Raw genomic sequence first — 25,229 nt, forward strand, 5'->3', positions numbered from 1 at the left:
CACTGGAGTGCTGTAAGGTCTGACCCACGCCACCTTCAGCCCTCGGTCTCAGCCCTGAGCTGCCTTAACTGGCTCAGAATTAAAGAACAGAGTCACATGTGCAAAGCCTTCTGGGAAAGGCTGCAAAGAACTCCTCAGCTAGGGATTCCAAAAACCACAAGTCTCCTGACTGCAGCACTTCATCAAAGGTAGCAATTTACAGGAAGAAATGACTCAACCCCCCTGCCTGAGCCAGTTATCGGCTCCACCCATAAAATCCTTTGGCCTGAAAAGGTCCCAAGCCAACTCTGATAGACTCCTGGATGCACCCAAAGGAGAGGATTTGAATATATCATTTGTTCTCTCTTGGAGGAAATATGCAATTTTTCTGCCATAGTGATGTCGATAGGACCAGCCCAAGAGCCAAGGTTATCATTGTTATTTGCTAAACTGGGGACTGAGTCCAGGGCTGCACGCATGCTAGGCAAAAACTGGTCTGGTCTGCTGCTGTCCTGTAGCCTCAGCCCTGAGGTTGATGTTTTCTAATTCCACAAGACAGCAAAAGTAAATACTGCTGTACTGGAGGAAATTAAGCCTCCCAGGAGGATTTCTCTGAATTTTACACAAACCACCTTCTGTAACATCCAAAGAAATGACACCATATGGATTCATCTTCCATTACCCACAGTTCTGAATTCTGTAGAGGTCGTGAGCTTTTCCACACTGCATTTGGGTACAAACCCTAAGCTGATCACAGGAGACTCGTGTAATCTGCGTGTCCTACTCAGGAAGAGTGTAAGCATGGCTCACTGCAGAAATATCTGGAGTTTGACTGCAAGGCACTGCCCGATACCCACTGGATAGATTTCCCTATGTTACCCAGACTGTTGCAGCAATCCTCCTGCCTCAAACTCCCAAATCCCAGTAGTAATAAGTATAAATCACAATAGCCAGCATCTGCTAGTTCTTTTTTATTAGTTAGTGTTCTTTTGGGGGCCAAAGATAGAACCCGAGGCTTCAGGAAGTAAGCACTCTACCACTGAGCTGGCTCCCCGATTACTATTTCATCGCCTTCCCAGCTGAATTGGAAATTCTTATATTCAGAAATGCCGTGGGACCCAGTTTTCAGAAAGCTGCTGTGTCTCTTGAACAGTCCCTCCTCAGTTTTCATCAATGAGCTGAGATATAAACGGCAACTTGAACCAACCCCTTTCACCAAGAAGCTGTGACCAGCACGGTCCGAGACTCCAGAGCACGCCGCTTGTTATAGGCACCCGAGGGAGAGAAAGGTAACAACTAAAGCCACTTGGGTCCCTTTTCCTTGACTCTCCTCCTTCCAGTCCGTCTCACAGGCACTAAGTATGGCTGTGGGAGCGGAGGCTGCGGGGCCTGTACAGTGATGGTGTCACGATATGATCCCAAGAGCAAGAAGATCCAGTATCCTTTGCACTGGCCTGGCCATGCTCTGGGCACATCTGGGAAGGGCGAGGGGCCTCGCCAATGAAGACTTGGCTTTCCCTGAAACTATGCGCCCCTCCCTCCTGTCTCCAAGTCTCCAACATGCTCACCCTGCCTCCATCTCTTTCCCGCAAATGTTCTGCCCAGCAGGACTTATTTGTCCCGTGTTCCGAGCTCTCGGGGCTCGGTTCTCTGTTGCTGTAAAATAGTCCCTTTGCTTTTGAACAGGGGGTTCAGAGAAGTGTCTGCAAGAACGGCTAATGCAGAGTTATAGTCGTGGTGAGCTTTAGGCCGTGGCATACAGTAAGAGTCATTTTCCCAGGAGGATGAGTGATTGCTCAAATCCAACTGCCTCACCTTGACCTTAAAATGCAAATCTGCTCTCTGGCGGAATGGGGAGATGAAGGTGGAGTTGTCTAGTGCAAGTGCCAGGGTTTTGCCATGGATGACGCGTGGGCGGTACCATTCACAAACTATAGAACTTGGAAGAGGAAAAGCTGAGGAGGCGAGAAGTGGCAGGTTAGCTGGGGACACATCTAGGGTACTGTCTCTAGGGCATTGTCCAGCAGGTGTTTCTATACAGAGCTTTACTGTTTAGAGGCATCTCTTCTCAGGAGTTATAACTTACTGGGTGTGTGAGCAGAAACAACAATGTGCTGATGCAATCAGCAGCATCTGCTGGATGCTTACTGAATGTCCTGCACTGTTGGAAATGCTTACATATTAGGTATGTCATCAAATTTAGTTCTCCAAACAACCTCACGAGGGTGTGGTTGTCACCCACATTTAAAACTGAGAAAGAGCAGCAAAAAAAAATTAAGTTTCATGAACTTCTTGCTGCCTTTCGGATGGTCTGGCTGAGGACACAGGTTCGGATGGTCTCAGTCAGACCATCCGAAAGGCAGCAAGAGCTTGAGAACAGAGGTGTGGGACACTGTGAGAAAACAGAAAGGGAGACGGGCAAAGATGTGTGTGCGTGTGTGTGTGTACACACACACACACACGCACACACACTCACAAACATGCCCTCATACTCACTCACATACATACACATGTACATACACACATATCCACTCATATACACACATACATACACATCCACACCTCTGCACACATGTATACATACACTTACACACGTACATACTGACACACACACGTATCTGTATACTCTCTCTCTTACACACACAGAGTCATACATACATACACACTAAAGAAAAGGAAGAAAAGAGAGAAGGAAGAGATGAAAGATAATTGTGGTGAAACAGTAACATCATCTAAAGAGCCTAACCAGTGACTAGCTGATCTCAGCCCAGAGATTCTAACTTAATTGGACCAGGATACAAGAATATTCCTGTTCTTGGAAGCATCCCATGGTTGGAGGATCATGGGCTAAACTGCTCGGTATTCAAGTCCAACTTTCCTGGTCTCTTGTAGTAGTTACTTTTTACCACTGTGACCAAGATATGGATCAGAACAACTTACAGATAGAGACATTCTATCTATAATGTTTTAATGACCAGGAATCTCTTAAGGAGGGAGAAGTGAGAAATATTTAGATAGAAAAACATACCTAGATGGCGAGAGGAAAGACAGAAACACAGGATAGCCTCAGGAGGGCCTGGATCCTTATCCACCAACCCAGAACTTTATTCAAAACTTTATTATAACAATGCCAGGGGGTGAGGCAAAAGACCTCCCCCTTGCTAGACACAAACCAAGTACAGATCCTTCCAAACACTGGTCCCCAGGCCTGTGGTCCAATCATCCTCTTATGCAGCCCTGCTGGTAAAGCCAGCTCAGATCTCACTAGGAAACCTCTGTGGGCTCCAACAGGCCCTGAGTTCCGGGAGACTTCAGTCTCTGAGTGAGGGAGGCGGAGCATGGCACCTCCATCTGTGGCAGAGGGAACAAGAGGCAAAGTTCACTTCATGGTAGAGGCCATCGATGAACCTGGTGCCAGGCTGTCACCTTCAGGCACACTCACTGGACCTGCTTCCACCACCGTCACCTACACACAGGCTCCTTAGCCCCACAAATGACACCAGCAGCTAGGAAGCAAGTGCTCAGAACATGAGCCTATGGGGACATTTCCTTTTTATTTTATTCTTGAGATTACAATATAATTACATCATTTCCCCTTCCCTTTCCTCCCTTCAAATCCTCCCAAATGTCTCTCTGTGCCTTCTTTTAAATTCATGGCCTCTTTTTTCATTAATTGCTGTTATATGCATGTATGGACATGTGCACATACACACACACACACACACACACACACACACACACACACACACACACACACATGCTAAAACAAGAAGGGAGAAATGCAGGGAGAAAGATAGACACATATGAATTCCCAACTATAACCTGTTCAGTTGGTTCGTGCGTTTCCAGGGCTGACCATTTGGTATTGGATAACCAATTGCTGTGTTCTTCCCTGAGGAAGACTATTTTCTGCCACTCCCATCATCCTTAGTTGCCTGTAGTTCTTTGTGTAGGGTTGAGGCCTTCAGGGACATTTATGATCCAAAGAGGAACACTTCCTTACTTGCCTTCAAAGGAGAAAATAATAAAATAAGAGGTGAAAGAAGGTCCCTTAGGAGTCCAGAAGGAACATGCCCCCCGCTTTACTTCCTCCACTTATCATATGTAAGGTCTTTCTCAGGCATGGCCAGAAGTCTACGGTTGTATAGGTCATCTTCGCCACAGTTGGGGAAATACAACCTTGTCATTCTCAGGGACTGAAATAACACCCGACTCTTTGTCACCCATTCCCCATGATTTCAGTGTGTTCTCTTTACATTAGCCCATCACAGCCACTACCCAGCAACAGCATGCCTGGTGCCCATCTGTTCTCTCCATGGGGCAGCCATTACCACAGTGGAAGGTGTGGGAAGCATCAAAAAGAGGATTCACCCCGTGCAGGTAAGATCACAATGTGATGGGGACCAGATGCTGGAATAGGCATGGCCCGTAATAGTCTAGTGTGTTCTCCTGAGGTCTCCAAGCTGGAACAGTCATGGCCCATAATAGTCTGGTGTGCTCTCCCAAGCTCTCCAAGCTGAAACAGACATGGTCCATAGTCTGGTGTGCTCTCCCAAGTTCTCGAAGTTTTTCAGGCATGTCCCATAGTCTGGTGTGTTCTCCTGAGGTCTCCAAGCTGGAACAGTCATGGTCCATAATAGTCTAGTGTGTTCTCCTGGGGTCCCCAAGCTCATAGTCTGGTGTGCTCTCCCGAGCTCTCCAAGCTTGAAACTCTTTAAGCTTTTACATTCTTGTTCTGGAAGAGTCAGTGCTTCGTGGCTAGGAATCTTTTTCAGACATTTCTTCAAGATGCTGTCATCGACTGTAAAGACAACTTAACCCGAGAGACCTTCTTAGCTCTGTTCTTGCCAGTAACTAACAGACAAGGACAGTCTTACTCAAGAAGAAAATGAGGTAGAAAACCAAAGTTTATAGAAAATAGACTTCTTCATTTCTCACTGTTCCAAAGTGTGGGGTACTGAGGAGAGTTTAGCTGTGTGTGAGAAGGCTCCGGAAAAATCCCCCAAATACTGGCTACAATTAAAATGCAGCAGGGTGGTTGTTCAAGTCTGGAGGGCTCTTCAAAGAAAGGGTGGCAGTTTTCTTATGACTGAGCAGGAACTCCTGCTAGGTGAGCTTTAAAGGCAGAATGTAGAAAGAGAAGGATGAAGAGTCTTTCCCTTGGACTTCTTCCTTGAAAGGCTGTAGCTGGAACACGGAGGCTTCATTGACTGCCCGCTACTCCTGACAGAGACCTGTTCATATCTTTCAGCCGTTAGCTCAAATAGCTGTGTTCTGTAGATTTACCCAGCATTCACCTTCTGTGTTTAGTAAATTTAACTCTCCTAAGTCTTGATGGGACACGAGTCACATTTGTTCAATGGTGCCCTGGAGAAAGCTTGCCCCAGCTCACAAAAGCCTATTGTTAAATTTGCAGGTTTCTGCTGATTGTCTTTAAACATATCCATAGTCAAATTAAACTAGACTCCCTTAAAGTACCCTGGTTTTTATAAATTGTACTTGCCGTGGTAGTGGAGGTATTTGTACAATAAAATTTGGTAAAGGAGTTGCGCGTGAAGGCCTCCGTCTCCCCGAGAGAGCCAGGTGTTCAACACACCAGCAGGTTCTACAGTCTGGACTATCTATCAGAGCAGACATGACGGCCATGTAGCCATAAATCCAATGCAGCCATGTTGTCCCCTAACTAAAATATTGTCTGTCCCTTCAGTTGAACCACAGACAGAGTATTTGGCTTTCATTAAAGAAGCCATGATGTTTGGGGGGGAAATGTTGATTTGAGAGCACTAAAATTATACTCAAGCCAGCTGGGTTAATGTGGAGTGTCAGATAGCCTGGACTGGCAGTCCTGGTTCCATTTGCAGCTTCCTGGCTTAGGGATTCTGTGTAGAGCAAAGAAATTGACATTTTCCCCACTGTTTTCTCTGTGTAAGATTGAATTGCACGATTTAAACGTGTGACTAGCCCCGCAATATGAAATAGATGCTCAATTTTTAAAATATATAGATTGTAACATTTAGTCCACCAAAAATTCTCTAATCTAAATGGGAAAGAGCATGAAGATGCCTGTCCAGAGCCTGCTGAATGATTCCCATACGTTCATTTATCCTGTAAAGTGTGGGCCACTATCACCCTAGTTGTAAAAATGAAGAAAAGTTGAATACGTCATCCAAGGTGACAGAGTGAGCGGGCTACTGGAAGGAAAAAGAAAGCAGGCGTGAGAAGGCCTCTGATACTAGGCCTTTCTTTTTCTTTTTTTTTTAAGCAAAAGCCCATGAATCTGACTTTAAGAAATGCATCTTCTTCCTCCGGAAGCGAGCCTTTCTCCCGAAGTTATTTTCAGAAAGTTTAGACTCTGTGCTGCTGGCCAGCACGCCAGGCCAAAGGTCTAACGCACTGATGGTGTGCCTCTGTCTCTCAGGAACGGCTTGCCAAGTGTCATGGCACGCAGTGTGGATTCTGCAGCCCTGGCATGGTGATGTCCATCTACACGCTGCTCAGGAACCACCCGGAGCCGACACCTGATCAGATCACTGAGGCGCTTGGAGGTGAGGCTTTGGCGGGCAAGACTCGGGGAGCTAAAGATGGGTGGCCCAGCTCCTCAGAAAGACACTGGGGCAAACAGATGCTGTCTTGGTTCTGCAGCCCTGAGACTGGTAGTTGAGACCATACTGGCTTCATCATAAGACTTTTCCTTTACTGACGCTTTCATGGTATTTTAACGCCTACGCTAATGCTAATACAGCCTTTTCCAAACACGGAAATGTGGGCAGAGTGGAATAATAAGATTTTGCTATTTGTGTTTTAATTAGTGAGTCTAAATCATTCACTAACACTGCTTATTAAAATTAATCCTACAAAGAAAGGAGGAAAGATTTGGGGGTACTGTATATCTTTATGTGATGGCTGTTTGGGGGCCCTCAGAAACAATGGGTTATCATAAACAAACAGTGAGCAATTCAATTCTTACAAAAATATTGATAAATCTAAGTGTGAAAATTCTGACTTTGTATCTAGAAAGACATGTTAACAAATGTAGTTTCTATTACAAACCTTTCTAGTTTAGGGGTATGAAATCTAAAGTATTAATAGTGTTGATTCAACTAAGAGATATTAAAGGAAACTCCTTGTCCCATTCCACAAACAGAACAGACAGAAACTCGATTATGATAAAAAAAAAAAAAAAAGATGCAGAAGAAAGCTAGGTCAAAGTTCAACTTAAATGGTTTCAGAATTGACGTATAAATGTTCCTTCATATCTTCTCTCAACAGCTTCATTCAAAATTTTCAGTAAACTGCTGTGGCCTGTAGTTTTGGTTGTAATTTTAACCAAGCCTGAATTGATTAAGCAACCAGTAATCTTTTTGTTGTTCAGTAAAGTAATGAGTAATACAATGAGTATTAAGAGCTTTGAGAATCAGAGATCTTGGACTTGGCGTTTTGTTTGACTTTTTTCCTGGGTACAGACAGTCGGATAGAGATGGACTATAGCCATCATGATTCCTGACTATAATTCACATGATGGCCAACATGAAAAAGATGGAATATCAGCTGAGGGTGTCGGGGTACGCCTGCCTAGATCTGGGTGCTGTCCTCAGCACTGAGGGTTTTAGGGGTACACCTGCCCAGCTGTGTGCTGTCCTCAACAATGAAGATGTTAGGGTACTATGTGCCTAGCTGTGTGTTGTCCTCAGCACTGAGGGTTTTAGGGGTACACCTGCCCAGCTCTACATGCTGTCCTCAGCACTGAGGGCTTTAGGGGTACACCTGCCTAGCTCTACATGCTGTCCTCAGCACTGAGGGTGGGAGAGAGCAGACACTATTCAAGAGGTAGATCACCTTACTCTGAGTTGATAGCTTGAAGAGTGTATTTGGCTCACAAAGCATTTACTTGTGCTCTTTCTAAAATTATAAGTGTTGGCCACACTGATAGCATTCATGCTCACAGTCCCAGGAAAACAATAGTATACAGTGCAGTTCAAAGCAAAGCAGTTAAGAGGTGCGGTGGTGCATACCTGTAAGGCTGAAGCAGGAAAACACCAGCTACAGAGTGAGAGGCAGAGGAGAGATCGTGAGAGGGGCCTGTCTAAAAAAGTCAAAACAAAATGTAGTGAGTGCAGGGGCTAGAGAGATGGCTCAGTGGCTCAGGATACCAATGCAGTGGATTTTTTTTTTAATCTTAGGGGGCCCACCACCCAGCTCCCAAATAAATACATGGAGACTTATTTTTACTTATGAATGCCCAGCCTTAGCTTGACTTGTTTCTTGCCAGCTCTTCTTAAATTATCTCATCTAGCTTTTGCCTCTGGGCTTTTACCTCTCTCTATTCTATACAGCTTCCTTTCCTTCTTCCTCGGTGGTTCCGTGGCTGGGTGGCTGGCCCCTGGCGTCCTCTCTCCTTCTCTTTTTTCCGGCTCCTCCCTCTCTCCAGCCTAGATTTCTCCTCCTATTTATTCTCTCCGCCTTGAAGCCCCGCCTCTCCGTCACCTCTAGTTCAGCTCTTTATTAGACCATCGGGTGTTTTAGGCAGGCAAAGTAACACAGCTTCACAGAATTAAACAAATGCAACATAGAAGAATGCAACACATCTTTGCGTCATTAAACAAATACTCCACAGCACAAACAATGTAACACACCTTAAGCTAACATTCCACAACATACCTGCTGATTGGGCAGAAGATCTAGACTTGGTTCCCAGCAGCACTTGACAGCTGCCAACTATGTGTGACTCTAGTTCTTCTGGCTTCTGCTGGCACAAAGCATGCACATAGTACACATACATGCATATATACATACATTCATCCACACATACAAAGCATTCATACACAGAAAATATAAATAAATACATAAATAAATTTATTTCAAATCAAAATGTAATAGTGTAAGCACACAACTTCTAAATCAGCTACTGTACGAACCATTGCTTCATTGAAGTTAGTCTTTGCCCTTCAAGACTAAGGGAGTGAGATTTTTTTTAATTTCCACCTTTTCCCTTTAGAATTAGAAGAAATATTGTCATTGGTGCAATTATCCTGGGGATGTCTTTAAGATATTAAAATATATATGTATGCATTTCCTTTTGGCTGTATATTATTATAAAATACAGACATGACAATTTTTTTCTTATTTAATATTTTCTATTATTTGAAAGTTTCTTATGTTTATACAGTGTATATTGATCATATCCACCCACCACTAGTTTCAACTCCCCTAGTGCCCTCCCCCTCCTAACCTTACGTATGCTCTTTTTATTGTTATCAATAACCCCCCCCATTCAATTACTGCCAGATGCAAACAGGTGTGTGGCCGTCCACCGAGGTATAAGCAACCTACCAGCTGTTATGTCTTCCTGGGGTCCTCCTGGGGCTCTTCTTTGGGATCCTCCTGGGGCTCCCCCTTCGGGGTTCCTCTGTGGTACTGTAGACTTAAGACTGTGGCCCAAAACAAAACCCCTGATCCTGGCTCATGCTAGACCTTATGTTTGCTTTGTCTCTTTATGAAGGAAGGAGTTCATTGCCTTCCTAACCTTCTAACTCATGCCCCCTGACTATGTTTTTGACATCCTGTCTCGGCTCCACAACGAAGACAAATTCTAAGTTTAGATCCGTTTATGATTTTTCTCTCCCTCTTACCAAAAAGGAAGATCACGGAATCTGCAGCCCTTCTTGCATATGTATATTCCTGAGCTGGCCCCATTTTAATAAGCAGGAAGGCGCTCCCCCAGAACCCGTTTCCACATGGCTCACCGGCATCATTTCTCCACACACTTTTCTGCCGGGTATTTAAGGACACCCAGTCCATAGGCTCTGAACTTGTAAAATTGAAGTGGAACTTAATAATTTGAAGTGTTCTTTTGAGTGTAATTATAATGTCTTCTATTGGGAAAATGTTCCCAAAATTAAAAGGCAAAGAAAAACTCATGCACAATTCTCCCACTAACAATCACTGTCAAAGACTTTGTCCATCTTTTAGGCTCAGATTTTTGTTTGTTTGGTTTGAGTATGTATATCTGTTTTATGTGTGGTTTTCTATGCATGATTTCAACAGTATGAGAATCTCCCAATGTTAGTCAGACCTCTTCATAATTACCATTCAAACTGATTGTAAAATTTGCACAATGTATTTTCAAAATTTTGAGACAGGATCTCATTATATAGCCTCTGGCTGTCCTGAAACTCACTGTGTAGACCAGGCTGGACTCCGCCTTCTGAGTGCTGGGATCAAAGGCATGTGCCACCACACCTGGATTCATACACTTTTTTATGGATAGCGGTTTCCCTCCTACTTTCAACCATTATTTGGAAATGTTGACTGACTGAACAGTATCAGCTACATATTGAATACAGACCGTGCCTTCACAAGTGGGCTCACGAACATCCAAGGCAATCTCCAGCTTATGATCCAACAAGTAAACTAAGGTGAATTCACAAATGACCCAACACACCTATTGCAGAATCCAGGCAATCAGTGAAACAGTCCTGCCTGAAGTATTCTCCTGGAGAACAGAATCAGGGACCTTCAAGAATGGTCCCTGTGTTAGGCAACTTCCCATTACTATGACAAAATGCCTGAGGTAATTAACTTATGAAGAGAACGGGTATGTTTTGGCTCACAGTTTGGAGGCTTCAGTGCAGGATCTACTGGCTCCATTGCTTTGCATCTGTAGGGAGACTGCTTATCATGATCGAACCTGCTGGCAGAGGAAATGTATGCTGTTTAGAGTATAGGCAGGAGATAGGCAGGAAGAGTTGGTTGGGAAATGTGAAGATTTCTCTAGTGTTTCAGAAAAAAAAAACCCAAAAACTGTAATCACATGGCCTGCTGTTGAAGAACATCTCCCAGGGAAGTGTTTTTTCAAAGAATCTTGCTGGGTTTCAGAGCAAAAGTAAGCTTTCCTATTTTGCTGAAAACACTAAGCATAGCTGTGCCATCTGTTTCTGGATGAGACTTTAAGACCTGATTCATTTCTTATTAATCAGGTAATTTGTGCCGATGTACTGGATACCGACCAATTGTAGAAAGTGGGAAAACATTCTCACCGGTAAGTTAAAATGTTGTAGGCTAATATTCTGTTAACTTAATTTGTGAATGGACTTTTACATAAAATAACCTATTTTACTCACTATCCCTAGAAGTGAACCCTGATATTGCCCATTCTAACCATTGAGGATTGCCAGACACCTACTGTTTATATTTTTTATTTGTATTTATTCTTTCACAATTTTATACCTGTATGTAATGTCCTTTGATTGTGATCCCCTCCATTACCCTCTCTTCCTGCCCCCCACCCACACTAAACCCCTTCTTCTTCCCAACAAGTCCCCCTCCTAACTTCATGTCTTTTTCTGTGTCCCCCATCCCGCCCTGCATTTTAATTAGGGTTGCTTACATGAACGTGGGTAAGGGGTTATTCACTTGAGCAAGGGGAGCTTGCTGGTGGCTCCACTACTGAGGAATACGACTCCCCTCTCTCAGCAAACATATAGCCTGCGGCTCCTCGGGAAGGGATGAAGTGTCATGAATCCCTACCTCTTCCCCAGTGCGGTGTTGGTGGACTCAGTTTTGTGCAGGCAGTCACTCTGAGTTCACGAGTATAATAGCACACTGTTGTGTTTTTATAAGTAAGCCCTAAGCATCTATCTTGTTTATGTCTTCAAATTTGACACTTTTATGAGAATTATAAAATTTATTCTACCACTCCAATAAATGAAGAGAGTGAAGTGTAGAAATAATAAAATAAAATAAAATAAAAAGTAGCTAGTTTTATGGCACAGAACTGAGGCCGGGGATGGAGAATGTCAAGTTCAAGATGCCCTGGAGTATAGAAGGCATTCAAGAGCAGCCTGGGACACCCAGTGAGGCCCTGTCTCAAGTCAAAAAGCAGCCTGGGGTGTGGCCCAGAGATGGAGCACTCACCAGCACATATGAGACCCAAAGTTCAATCCCCAGTGTAGAAAAGGAAAGGCCAGGGGGAGGAAAGAAAGACAGGTATTAAATGCTTACTATATCCACCAGGCATATAGATTGAAGGAACACCGACTGAAGAGAGTTGAGGGAAAGGAAAAGGCAGAGAACTTCTCAGAGAATGGGAATTTTGAGCTAGATTATAAATTGCTGGAGAAAAAGCAGTAGAAAAATTACAAGGAAGAGAACTGGTTGACATAGAAAAAGACACCCAACATCCAAGGCTCAGAGTGAAAATGAAAAGGAAGAAGGAGAGAAGTTGGTGTGGTGGAGGTTTCAGAACTAAAAGAAAGTATACCGCTTGGGGCTAAAGAGTTTACACTTGAAGCTGTTGGCCAACACACAGACATTGTTCCCCAGCCGGAGGACACAGCGAGCACAGAACTTCCCAGGGAAGTGAAGTTCCTGCCCGTGGGAAGGATGAGCCTGGGGGGCACAGTGGGGGGAGGAAAGCCTGAGTTACCGAAGAAGGGAATGTTCACAATGGTCAGGGGGCACAGCGGTGGGGACAGAAAGACAGCTTCCAAGAAGGAGCTTGCCCGTCATAACCAGATCTAACCACCAGGCAGCAGAGACTGCAGTAAGCCAGGAGCCAGGTCACCTTGAAAGCTAAGAACAGAGAAAGTTGGAAGATATGATTAGTGCATACAGGGGCAGACATCTTGAAACATAAAGGGTCCACTTTTCATGACAAAAATTACTTTTGTATCATTTTTGTTGACCGAAAATAATTCAAAGTATACCAGTTCACTCCCAATACTGTAAATTTTTGAGGAGCCAGGGCATAGTTTAGTTGGTAGAGTGCTTGCCTAGCATGCACGAAGCCGAGCACCACATGAAGGTGTGACAGTGCATGCTTGTAATCTAAGCATTCAGGTAGGAGAGGCAGGGGGATCAGAAGTCCTTGGCTACACAGCCAGTTCTGGACCATTCAGAAATGCTAGAGACCTTGTCTAAAAACAAAAAACAAATAAAAATTAAACCAACCAGGACTGGAGAGATGGCTCAAAGGTTAAGAGCACTGGCTGCTCTTCCAGAGGTCCTGAGTTCAATTCCCAGCAACCATATGGTGGCTCACAACCATCTGTAATGAGATCTGGTGCCCTCTTCTGGCCTGCAGGCATACATGCAGGCAGAACACTGTATACATAATAAATAAATAAATCTTTTTTAAAAAATTAAAACAACCTTAGAAACTTATATTTTTATGCTACTACTAAAAATTTTCAGGAAGTTTTACAAACTACAGGCTATTTCATTTTAATTCCTAAGATACTATTTATGGTAAGTCATAATAGTGACCAATGTTTTACCATTTGACCTACAGAAACACCACCTTCTTCACATTGTCCAGCCTAAAACTATATGGTCTTCTTTGTAGATAAAAATCTATGTAAAGATGTAAACAAAAATACAAAGAATTAGTTCCTTTACTATGCATAGTTTACAGTATCCAAAGCCCTAATTAATTCTATAGAAATGGCCTTGGAGTTCAAAATACCAACTATAAGTTTCACAGCAGGTTTGTGTGTCAGGCAAATGTGGGATTTTCCCATCATTAAGTGTAACAAAACTGTTTGAGATGGGCTTTATTATTCCAGTTTAACAAGCCCAGCCTGGCCAGTACATGCTAAACCAGGAACTAGACGATTTTAAATATGACATCTATTGCCTCCAAATTGCCACATGCCCTTGGCACTGTTTACACAAAAGATGGCAATAATAAGTGAAACTGGGCATTGTGGTACACACTTGTTATCCCAGTGCTTGGGAAGCTAAGGCAGGAGACCTGCCAGAAGTCCAAGGCCACCCAACCTCTAAATTAAATCACTTCCGGGTCAGCCCGGGCTATAGTGTGAGGCCTTCTCTCACTGGGGCATTAGAAAAACTAGAAAAGGAGGAAGAGGAACAGGCGGACAAGGAGGAGGAAAAGGAACTGATGGTCACAGCAACTGACAAATTCAGGCCCAAAAGTTTATCTTTTGGTTCCACATGAAATACCCTGAAAATTATAATTAAATGATTAGCAATTTGAATCCTTCAAATAATTCATGATGGCCTCAATACTTGGGTTAACCACCATAGTATAAGTGCCCTCCATGTTTCTCACTTCCTGTGGTAAGCCCTGGTGACTGATCCCATGGACTCCAATCCCATGTGTCTTCTTCCCCTGAGTCCAGAGTGACAGTTTGTAGGTCCCCACTGGGAGCACAGTTGCACATCTCCTTTATTTTTCTCTAATCGTTCAGTAGTGGGCGAGCTTGTTACCTAACCTCCCGAACTCATGTAGAGGTTTAAAGCATTTTTATTGTTGTCCGTGACGTGAGGCATCTTACCAAGGCACTTACACATCAGCTTACCTGCTGAGCCACATGGATTCCAGCCCCTTTTCTTGTTTTTGTTTATTTGTTTTGATTTGTTTGATTTGTTTGTTTGTGAGACAGGGTTTCATAGAGCCCAGGCTTGCCTCCAACTTATCTAAAGATGGCCTTGAGCTCCTAATCCTCCTGCCTCTACTTCCCAAGTACTGGGACTACAAGCCTGTGCCTGCCATTCCCAGGTCTTGTTACCTGTTTTACTGGGAGCAGGAGAATCAGTAGCTTGATGAGACATGAATCCTGCAGGGGTCTCCTTCCATTCAGCCAAAACCAGAAGTGAGGAGTCCACAGGTCCGTTTGGTGGAGTTATAGATATGGGGACCTCAGGCAGCGTGTTCAGAGACCTGACCACGAAGCTGACTTAAATTGCATTACTTCCCAAGGGAGCTACTGTTTGCCAAATGAAAGGATCTGGAAAATGCTGCATGGATCCAGATGAAAGGTCTTTTGTGAGCAGAGAGGAAAAAGTAAGTATCTGATTTTCCCACTCCAATTGGATTGACTCAAAAAATGTTAACAAAAATCCAAATGTATCTATCTATTCTTGTCAGCCATTACAAGGCAAAAATAAGTAACATTCATGTCACTAAAAGTCTCAATTGGAGAGAGCAGGGCACCATGGAGGGACGGCATGGCGCCAGGAACAGAAGATGCCTGGTCACACTGCATCCACGCAGACAGATGGGTGCTGTACTCAGTTCTCTCCCTTCCATTCAGTCCAGGCCCATGGGACAGTGCCACTCACATTCGGCAGAGGTCTTTCCACCCAGTTAACCCGGTCTAGACTCTCCCTCACAGACATGGTTGGAGGTTTGTCTTCTGGTAGATTCTAGAGCCTGTTGAGTTGATAATCAATATTAACCACCTCAGGCACCTTTGTGCTCATAAAAATAGAATAATACAGGAGACCCAATACAGACATCTAATGCTCAGCTCTGACAGCTGGGAAGTCCAGAGTCTTGTCCACGTGCTAAGGACACCACCCCTCAGTCCTGGAAGGAGAAGTCTGCATGAGGGGGTCCTGTGACTCCAATATCTTGCTTCGTATTGGGGTGTCAGGAGGAATGCCACCCTTGAATGTTGCTGTGTGTCTCTCGGTAACTCTGATGTTGCGTTGGTGTTGTGTTGTGGTAACTCTGACATTCCATTGGTGTTGTGTTGTGTTTTGTTGAGATGTGTACCAAACTGTATGATGAAGATGAGTTCCAGCCCCTGGATCCATCCCAGGAACCTATATTCCCTCCTGAACTGATCGTAAGTTGCTCTGCTTTTGTGGTTTCATAATACGATGTGGCACATGCCTTTCTGTACTACACTATAGAACCACAAAGCTCTAGCTATTAAGAAGATGGGAGTATGTCCACCGTGATGGAGTCCTTTTTTGGGACTTGTTCAGTCCTTTCAATAGGTAATCAAATCAGAGCTCAAGAAAGAGTGGAGCTGCCAGGACCTCAGAGTCCCATTGGCTAAATCCCTTTCACCTGAAGATGCTGAGGTCAGAGTGTAGATGAGTCATGGAAGGCCATACAGGTACTCACAGGTATCTTAAAGCCGATTTATAAAACAGTAAAGTGACAATAAAAAGATACTTAGGACAATGGAATTGGACTGTTCTTACAGTTAACCATTGGTTCAGTCTAGTAAAGAAAAAAAGGAAAAGAAAAGAATGTTCACATTGTGGTATGTCTGGACTCTGTTCTACAACTGTGGCCTGGAGAAAGCATGGTAGGAGACAGAGAATTCCCGTGGCTTCTCAGAACCCAGTGCCTTGTACCCCTCAGGGCCTGAGAACTTGGACACCTTGGCTATGTGTCAGTATTTTTTTTTCTGATGGATCATGGAATGATTAGCTTTAATTGGCAACTTGACTTGACCTAGTATCACCTGGGAAAAGAGTTTCAGTGAAGAGATTGTCTATATTGGGTTGGCTTGTGGCATGTCAAGGGGAGGTTGTTGTTTTTCTTCTTTTTTTTAACTTGTGTTAATCCTTTGTGGACCTCACATCCTACATTCCAATCCCACTTACCTTCTCATCCCCTCAAGTCTGCCCTCTGCCCTTGCCAACCTCACCACCAAAAATAAATAAATATAAATAAATAAAAATTTAAAAGAAAAACCAAGAACCCTGGACAGGGCACCCCTGGTTGATTGTGCCCCTCCACACAGACCAAGAAGTATGGGGGGGCAGCCATCTGTGTCCTCTGTGAGTCATTATTTTAAAGTTGTTTGCCTAAATATAGGTAGGTATATACTAGATAGATATAAGCAAGGTTGTGAAAAAAAATTTCCTTATACACACACATAACACACAATACACACACACATAGACACAACACACACACACACACACACACACACACACACACACACACACACACACACACACACAAATAGACAGACAAATAATAAGTGATTTTTAAATTTTTAAGGGAATAGTGTTGGGTAACAATGTTTCCTGTAGTCAGTGTTTGAGCCCGAAGGTGCGTCTCTGAGGACAGTTAACACTCTCTCCAGTCCACTGCTCACCGCTTTACTGAAGAGCTGGGAGGCAGCCGCCAGGAAACGGATTCACCTACAGTTTCCCCCAGAACTGAGGGGGAAACATTCTCAGCCTCTCACCACCTCGCCTGTGGCAATGGTACCATTTATATGTTGCCAGGACGTGTCACACATCAATCTGGGGGTGAGCCGAGTTGGCAGGGCCATGCGGGAAGTCTCGTGAGAACCCAGTTCTTCCTCAGGGGCTGTTTCCTGTGGAAATTCTAATTCTCCAACAGTGGGATGGAACTAGAAGAGATTAAGGCACTTGCACTGCCCCGTGTGTCTCTTCAGACAGTCACTTCACAAGTATAAACACTGTCCCTGTGGACACCTAGCAGGAGATGGGCTCATCGATCTGGTAGTTTAGTCCACCCCTTGCTGATCCCTGAGAAAGCTAAAATGACCCGTGGACCACATGGATACCCAGAAAGTACAGTGACTTTGCTTTTCTGCAGAGAATGGCCGAAGATCCACATAAGAGGAGGCTGACATTCCAAGGGGTGAGGACCACCTGGTTCATGCCTGTGACCTTGAAAGACCTTCTGGAACTCAAAGCCAGCTACCCCAAAGCCCCACTTGTCATGGGGAACACCACAGTGGGTATGTGTTATTTGCATGTGTTTTCCTTCAGATCAGGTAACCAAAGCTCCCCCACCCCACCACACACACACACATCTCCCCACACACCCCCACACCCTCACTCCCACCCCCCAGCTCTCTATAAACCCAGCTCATTTCTACTCATGGGACTTGGGTCCTTTAGAATTATTTCTTTTTTTTTTTTCTTTTGCAAGTAAGTTGTATACGTGATAGTTTTACTCTGTCATACCAGTAACCCATCGTTCTCTTCCTAACTGCTTCCTGTTTTTCTCCTTAAGGACCCAGTATTAAATTTAAAGGCGAATTCCATCCAGTTTTTATATCCCCACTTGGGCTTCCAGAACTGAACTTTGTGGAAAGCACAGACAAAGGTAAGCATCTTGGTTCAAGTAAGGCATCAGCCTTGGCTCGGTGGGGCTCTGATGGCAGTCAGTGACACCTCCCAGAAGCCCTGACTTCGCTCATTCATTCAAAGCAACTGGGTGTGTACTATGCGTTCACTATAAGCATCTTCAGGATGTCTCACTCGACTGTGTCCCTGAGCATCACATGGTGATCAAAGCCATGACAGCAAGAAGATGACCAAGAGCTGAAGAGCTTGGCCAGGTACGGGAAGACTGGTCCAATCAGCCCTTAGGACATTTTCTTTCTTGAGGCTCATCTCACACACGTGTACCCTTGTGTGTGCGCGCGCACACACGCGCGCGCGCACACACACAGGGACACGGACACAGACACAATCTTAGCCACAAGATTTAAAATGCAACTATGAGCAACTTTCTTTCTTTCTTTCTTTCTTTCTTTCTCTCTCTCTCTCTTTCTTTCTTTCTTTTCTTTCTTTTTTTCTTTTTCTTTCTCTCTCTCTTTCTTTTTCTTTCTTTCTTTCTTTCTTTCTTTCTTTCTTTCTTTCTTTCTTTCTTTCTTTCTTTCTTTCTTTCTTCCTTTTAACAAGTTGCCAGGTGTGTTCACATGTCCTGTCTCTTTGATTTTTTAGGACAACCCTAGGAGACAGACCTAGCTCATACCTTGGAGTCTCCAATGTCCTATGGAAGATTCAGAATCAAAGGACCTAAATAATCTCCCCAGACTCCCAAGTCAGGCCTAGAGCTTGGCTTCTTTTTGCTGATAATGCACAAACAAGACTCTCTGAGTCATCCCACCACCAATACCCAAACAATGTATTTGAATAGATAATATTAGATGATGGGAGCTAAAAATACCTTAACTAGTTAAAAATGTGAGCGTGACAAAGAAACCAACTGGGTAATTCTTGCTCTCCCTCCAACGTGTCATTCTTAAGTCAGTTCATTTTTTTCCCAACTATTGGAATGTCTGTACCAGTGGATACGGATACAGGAAAAGATGGATAGGGGAGACTATGCGGGCATGTCACTGGCTAGGGTGCAGTGAGGACGTAGAGATGGAAAGCAGCACTCATAGAACTACATCTGTTGCTCCAACTTTTCTTCATTGCCCTCCCTCCCAGGAGCAGTAAGCGCCGTTTCCCTAATCATCCCTCCACAAAACTTTAACACCCCAAATAAAATGCATGATTTTTTATGTGCAGTAGGTTAATTGGTGCTGGATGCATACTGAGATTTTTTTTTTTTTAGTCACTCCCTCGTGGATTCTATTAGCCCTGGAAAGACAACACTACTGAAATCATGCCCTGTTAGCACACCTGCAAATCAAACTAGCCTGCTACCAGCAGGTATCCGCTCCTGCTCTCTTTTTGGAAGGGGGCGGGGCAAGGGGAAGAGAGGACTGTGGAAGGAGAGCAAATGGAGAGTGGGAATTCTGCCAATCAATTTTCTAGTTTAATGATCTTCAAAGACAGTTTTTAAGTCCTAACGTACTGGCGCACGTTATAGTCTAGTGTCCAGGGGGTTGAGACCAGTCAGAGTGATATAGTGTAACAAAACTGCTTCAAAAGAAGGGTTTAGAATTCCCACATGTGATCCTTTACTCGGGGAAAGCACATGAAGTACTGCATCTAGGTTATCTGTGGTCAGCATGTACTGAAATCCAAGGCAAACGTGACGGTCTGTGACCGAGAAGAGGCACTGTACTAGTTTTTCATCACTATGACAAGATATCTGTGGGAAGTCAACAGAAGGAGGAAAGATTTATGTTGGATAATGTTTCAAAAGTTTCATTCGGTCATGGCAGGAAGGGTGCGGCTGAGCAGGGCAGCTGCATCATGGCACCTGGGGAGCAGACGGGGAAAGAGCCCCAGCGGGAGACAGCTCTCCCTTTTGGTTAGTCTCTTGTCTCAGTGCTGTGGCAAATACCCACCAGGAAGCGAAGGAGGGAGGGAGGGCTTGTTCTGGACCTCCGGTCCAGGGCACAGTCGTGTGACAGGGAACTCATGAGAATGAGCCCTGGGGGCAGCTGGTCACCTTGTGTCCCCAGGCAGGAGGCAGAAAGCGTCAAACAGTTCTCTTGTTAATGGTTTAGTGTTCTTTCTCATTCTGGGCTCCCGTGTTAGAAGACAACATGGCTCAGGCTGAGGGAAGTCTCTGCTAGTTAATCTCTCTCGAAACGCCCTCAGACACATGCGGAGGTACCTTTACTCATTTCCCAGCTTTTCCTCCATCCAGTCAAGTAGACTTTAATGCTGACCATCTCAATGAAGCAAATCGCCAGAAGTATCCCTAATTATCATTGCTGGTTGTCATCCCAACTAAACATACGAAGAGCTGACCTATTTAGAAGAGTGCATGCAGGCTCTCTGTACATGTACGTTCTTTCTCTTGCTTTCAGGGGCAACAGTAGGGGCAGCATACAGCCTGGCACAGTTGAAAGATGCCTTGGATTTTCTGGTTTCAGAGCAACCAAAGGAGAAAACCAAGACCTACCACGCCCTCCTGAATCATCTGAGGACACTTGCAGGGCCCCAGATTAGGAATATGGCTGTACGTTCTCTATTGTTCTACAAACTAAGCCACAGTGTGTGTGTATGTGTGGTATGTGTGTGCCCCAAATGACAGGTATCACAAGTATGTGTGTGCCCCAAGTGACAGGTATCACATGTGTGTGTGTGTGTGTGTGTGTGTGTGTGTGTGTGTGTGTATGTGTGTGTGTGGTGTGGTGTATGTGCCCCAAATGACAGGTATCACAAATGTGTGTATATGTGTGTGTGGTATGTGTGTGCCCCAAATGACAGATGTCACAAATGTGTGTGTGTGTGTGTGTGTGCCCCAAATGATAGGTATCACATGTGTGTGTGTGTGTGTAAAGTGATATAACAAATCATGATATAGAGTCAGAAGAAGCACAAATTCTTGCCCCAGTTTTCCTAGGCAAGTCATTTGGACTCCTTAAACTGCAGCCACTTGAGTTTGGAAATTGAAGTCCAGCCAAATGGGACTGTGTCTAGGGTCCTGTCCAGCCATCTATGAAGCATGTCTTATCCCGCCTTCCCAGATGCTCTTCTGATTGCTCCTCCTCTTAGACCTTTGCTCTGATGTCCATTTCTGACGTGTGACCGTGCATACACCCTCCGACCCCCAGCTGTCTAGAAGTCTCACTTACTGGGGTTTTTCCATTACTTAAGATTTCATGGTAATTGGCTCAACTCACTCCCCATCGCATGCATGAGCAAGACATCAGGACGAGGGGGCAGGGGTGGGGGTGGAGCAGGGGTGGGGTGGGAGGGCCAGCGATACAGATTTCTCATGACTCTCTCTGGTCTTCTGTTGATCCACAAAGCTCCTGCATATTCTTAAACCTGTATTTTATGTCCATTTTCTGAAGGACTTTGCTCCTCTCAATGAACTTGTTCCCATCAGTCCCTTAAAGACCCCTAGTAGCTGGAGGTTTTTTTCTCCGGGTCCCACCAAGCCCCGGCAGTCCGACAGCCCACTTATAAAACAAACACACAGACACTTATATTATTTAAACTGTTTGGTCTAATGGATCAGGCTTCTTGCTAGCTGTTCTTATATCTTAAATCAATCCATTTCTATAAATCTATACCTTGCCACATGGCTCATGGCTTACCAGTATCTTACCTGTTGGTACTCATGGCGGTGGTTGGCAACGTCTCCTGACTCAGCCTTCCTCTTCCCAGAATTCTCTTCTCTGCTTGTCCCACCTATACTTCCTGCCTGGCTACTGGCCAATCAGCATTTTATTTATACAGAGCAATATCCACAGCAGCCCCTGTTCAAGCCTCTCCTAAGCAGACTTTCAGGCCACAGAGAAGCACTGGGTTTCTGGGCAGCATGGCAGCCATCCTGAATGTAAACGCACCATTCTCCAGGTCTGTTAATGGGGTTGCAGGCTCTCCACCTTCCCTATATGGGACACTCTTCCTCTGGGTGTGTGTCACACCCACTTTTCCCCTAACCTGCTGGCATCACTCCCTAGATCTCCATCTGCTTCTCTTACTCAGCCTCATGAATGAGCGTGCATATCCAGGAAGGCTTTTGAACAAACACAAATTTGTGTTAGGACCGTTCCTCCAAGAAACTATTTCACTGCACGCAGGTGCTTTCTCGGCTGTGGTATTTGGGTGGGTCAAGAGTGAGAGTTGAGCACAACATGGTGTCTGGATTGTTTAGCTGCTTCCAAACGCTCCCACGTCTTTCTGCAGAGCAAAGGGGGAAATTAAAAATTTATACAATATCTCTGTGTACACGATTCCTTACTTGTCAAATAACTGAATGAAGCTTTTTTCGATGCCCTCTTTTTATCAGACTTTAGGAGGGCACGTGGTGAGCCGGCCTAACTTTTCTGACCTCAACCCCATTTTAGCAGCTGGAAATGCTACCATCAATGTGATATCTAAAGGTAAGAGGAAAACCTTTGGGAATTTGATTTTATACTACCATTAGTACATAGATCCTGCTGTCGATTACGAAACAGGGACTCGAGAACATCTTTCTTGATGCCCCCTGAACCTTAGACATCTCCTCACACCTGAGGCAGAAGCTGTGGTTGTCTCTCTGTCTCCCAGCTGTTCTGTACTTAGAGACTGGATTAATGTTTCTGCTACTTTTCTTAAACATTTGACCCGTTTATAAACAGCCCAAGTTATAACATCAAAGAAGTTCAAGGAAAGGATCAGGGCTGGTGTAATAGCGTGGTGGGTTAGGTAGGCACTTGCTGCCAAACCTGGGCCACCTGAGCTTGATCCCCGGGACCCACAAGGTCGAAGGAGAAAACCAGAGCTCTGTAGGTTGCCCTCTGACCTCCATGCAAGGGCCGTAGTACATACACATACAATTGATAAATCAATAAGTGAAAAAGATAAAGAGGAAGAGGTTTCTCGGCGGCTTTAAAGTTTATGACATATTTCTTTCCCTAGTTCTGAAAAGAAATCAGTTTTTATATGTACTACCCATTACTTCTCTTTTTATTCACATATGAGCTTTGTAGAGGAAAAATAATCTAAACTTAAGGGAATAAAAGCAAGTTGATGCTATTCACAGTGCTACTTACTATTGTAAAAATATCTTCCCTTAAATTAAAATTATAGTTTTAAGACTGTGATTCAAATGATGGTAAGCATCTCAGAAAAAGTGTATGTGCTTATGATTTTAATCAAAGAAAAGAAGATGGGGCTGAAAAGGAAACTCAATAGAAAAGTGCTTGCTGACGTGGGGGGGGGGGCGGGGGGAGGGAGCGGGGAGTTTGCAGAGGGGGTTGGCTTCTTGTCATCCCAGAAGCTGGAGAGGGTAAGCAGATCCCTGGGCAGTCAGCCTCCCTAACTGTCACATTCAAGGCCAAGTGACAGACCCTGTTTCCAAAGAAGTCAAGGTAGACAGAACCCGAGGGACAGCATCCAAGGTTGACATCTGGCTGACACACTCGTGTACAAGCATACTCACACAGACAAGTGCACCCACACCCACATGAACACACTCAAAAAAAGAACACACACACACACACACTCCACTGTGCCAGTTTGGAAAAGTAATTTAATTTCTCTGGACCTTTCTCTTCTCATTTGTGAAATGTTATACATTGTAACAGGTTGTTTCCCTGATACCTTTAAAGATCTTTAAGTCCAGTGTTGGTGAGTGGCATGCAATGGGTTCTAAGACTTTCAGTTCATCTGGTTCAAACCAGTCATTCTGAAGCCTGGGCCCTGAAGTTTCCATGACTTGCTTCAGGCAGCCCAGGTTCAGGGCTAGATCTCAGTCCCTGGACTCTGGCTCCCGGCCACACCAGTTCATTCCGCCAGACATTACAGGTGCTTACTGGGTAGTCCCCTGTTTGAGAAATGTGTCTTAATCTGGATCATTCTCTCTAACAGAAGGGGAACGGCAGATTTCTTTAAACGGCGCTTTCCTTGAGGAGTTACCTGAGGCCAATTTGAAGCCAGAGGAGGTGGTGGTGTCTGTTTCCATCCCTTACACTACCCAGGTGAGCTTCCTGTACTCACAACCCACCTACACACCCCCTCTTGCCTTGCGCATCCAAACGGAATGGGCCTCTCTGTGGCTGATGACTGCCTCTGAGAGAGTCTGGGGGCCACTAACACACGGTGAGGGATCGAGTCCCAGATGACCATTTCAGTTGTTTCCACAGAACGGCCACATTATGACTTTTCGGGGATGTGCCTAAAGGGACACTGGCCTTGCAAAACACGGAAGCTTCTGCATGAGTGGAAATCTTGGTTATAGATGAAAATGCATCTTAGCTGGGAGTATATAAATGTATAGTCAGTATAAGCTATGGAAGTTTCTAATGAACTGAAAATGTGTTATGAAGTTATTTGCCAATCACCAATAGCTATGAACTAGGTAGTTTACATGAAATCATTTATGTACTAAGTTCCTACCACTCTGTCACACAGTGCTGAGCCTGGAAGACAGTACAAGAGTTTCTAAGGTCTAGGGTTCCTTCCTTCAAGCTCCCTAAGCCTAGTAAGAAAGGCCTGAATCACCAAGGATGGGAAATGAATGGACCAAGAACCGGAGGAGCTCTGGGCTGGAAGTCGTCGTAAGGGAGCTGGGGTGGGGAGACGGGTACGCAATGACGGACGGAAGAATGGACGGACGGACACACGACAGGAAACAACAGCAGGCACCCCACACGGCCTGTCGGAGGCTCCAGATCTGTGGGGAGGAGGGTACACTTGCAGGCAGGCGGACTAAGAAGGGGGTTGGCGAACCAGACCAGCCACAGCATCAGGGGGCCTTGAGACTAACACGGAGCAGCAGGGAGTGTGCAGCTGTTTTAGCAGATGGCCACCTTCGAATGCTTAAAGCAGGGTGATTTTGTATGAAAGAGGCGGCGATCCAGCACAAAGACGCCATAGATGGCCTGTGAGAGGACTAAGGCTTGAAGGATCCGAAAGGAGACAGTCGAGTGTGGAGACAGTAGGAAGGGACAGGAGAGCCCCCACCGAACAGCATGGCACAGACGATTTTTGTGTCCCCCATGCCTCTCCCAGAGCTTTCCGTACACACATGCTTTGTGCCGGCCAGGCTCCCCGGGTATGATTGACTTTCCCTGCAGCCTCGAGACACCTCCCACATGAAGAGGTGTCCAGGCATCAGGGCTAGTGTTCCAAGTCGCTAGTGGGAGTCTACCTAGAGTGGCAGGTGTAGACCTGCATGCAACTTTGGGGACTTTTTCCTTTAACAAAGGGATTGGATTCAAATGAAACTTCTATAGAAAGCAAATAGAGACAGAAACAAGTGATACTGTGGCAGCTGATCTGAGGTATATCGTCTCCCTCTCTGGCCCTCGGCACACTTGGCAGCCTCAAACACAGTCTGATCCACCCCAATACCTTCTTAGAGTAAATAAGACCCA

The 25,229-nt window shown here is 44.9% G+C and overlaps 1 protein-coding gene across 1 annotated transcript in view; it reads left to right on the plus strand.

Moving 5' to 3' along the window:
- Nucleotides 1–25,229, plus strand: part of LOC128117542 (aldehyde oxidase 4) — a 66,742-nt gene that overhangs the window by 7,830 nt on the left and 33,683 nt on the right. Inside the window, exons 4-14 of the mRNA XM_052749508.1 lie at nt 1,320–1,416; nt 4,251–4,359; nt 6,398–6,524; nt 10,956–11,017; nt 14,702–14,785; nt 15,492–15,572; nt 17,315–17,459; nt 17,738–17,830; nt 20,223–20,374; nt 22,160–22,253; nt 23,722–23,831. Of these exons, the coding sequence (XP_052605468.1) occupies nt 1,320–1,416; nt 4,251–4,359; nt 6,398–6,524; nt 10,956–11,017; nt 14,702–14,785; nt 15,492–15,572; nt 17,315–17,459; nt 17,738–17,830; nt 20,223–20,374; nt 22,160–22,253; nt 23,722–23,831 (1,154 nt within the window). The remainder of the gene's footprint in view (nt 1–1,319; nt 1,417–4,250; nt 4,360–6,397; nt 6,525–10,955; nt 11,018–14,701; nt 14,786–15,491; nt 15,573–17,314; nt 17,460–17,737; nt 17,831–20,222; nt 20,375–22,159; nt 22,254–23,721; nt 23,832–25,229) is intronic.

This window comes from Peromyscus californicus, unplaced genomic scaffold, assembly GCF_007827085.1.
Source record: "Peromyscus californicus insignis strain IS unplaced genomic scaffold, ASM782708v3 Scaffold_21__1_contigs__length_65335640, whole genome shotgun sequence".
Classification (NCBI taxonomy): Eukaryota; Metazoa; Chordata; class Mammalia; order Rodentia; family Cricetidae; genus Peromyscus; species Peromyscus californicus.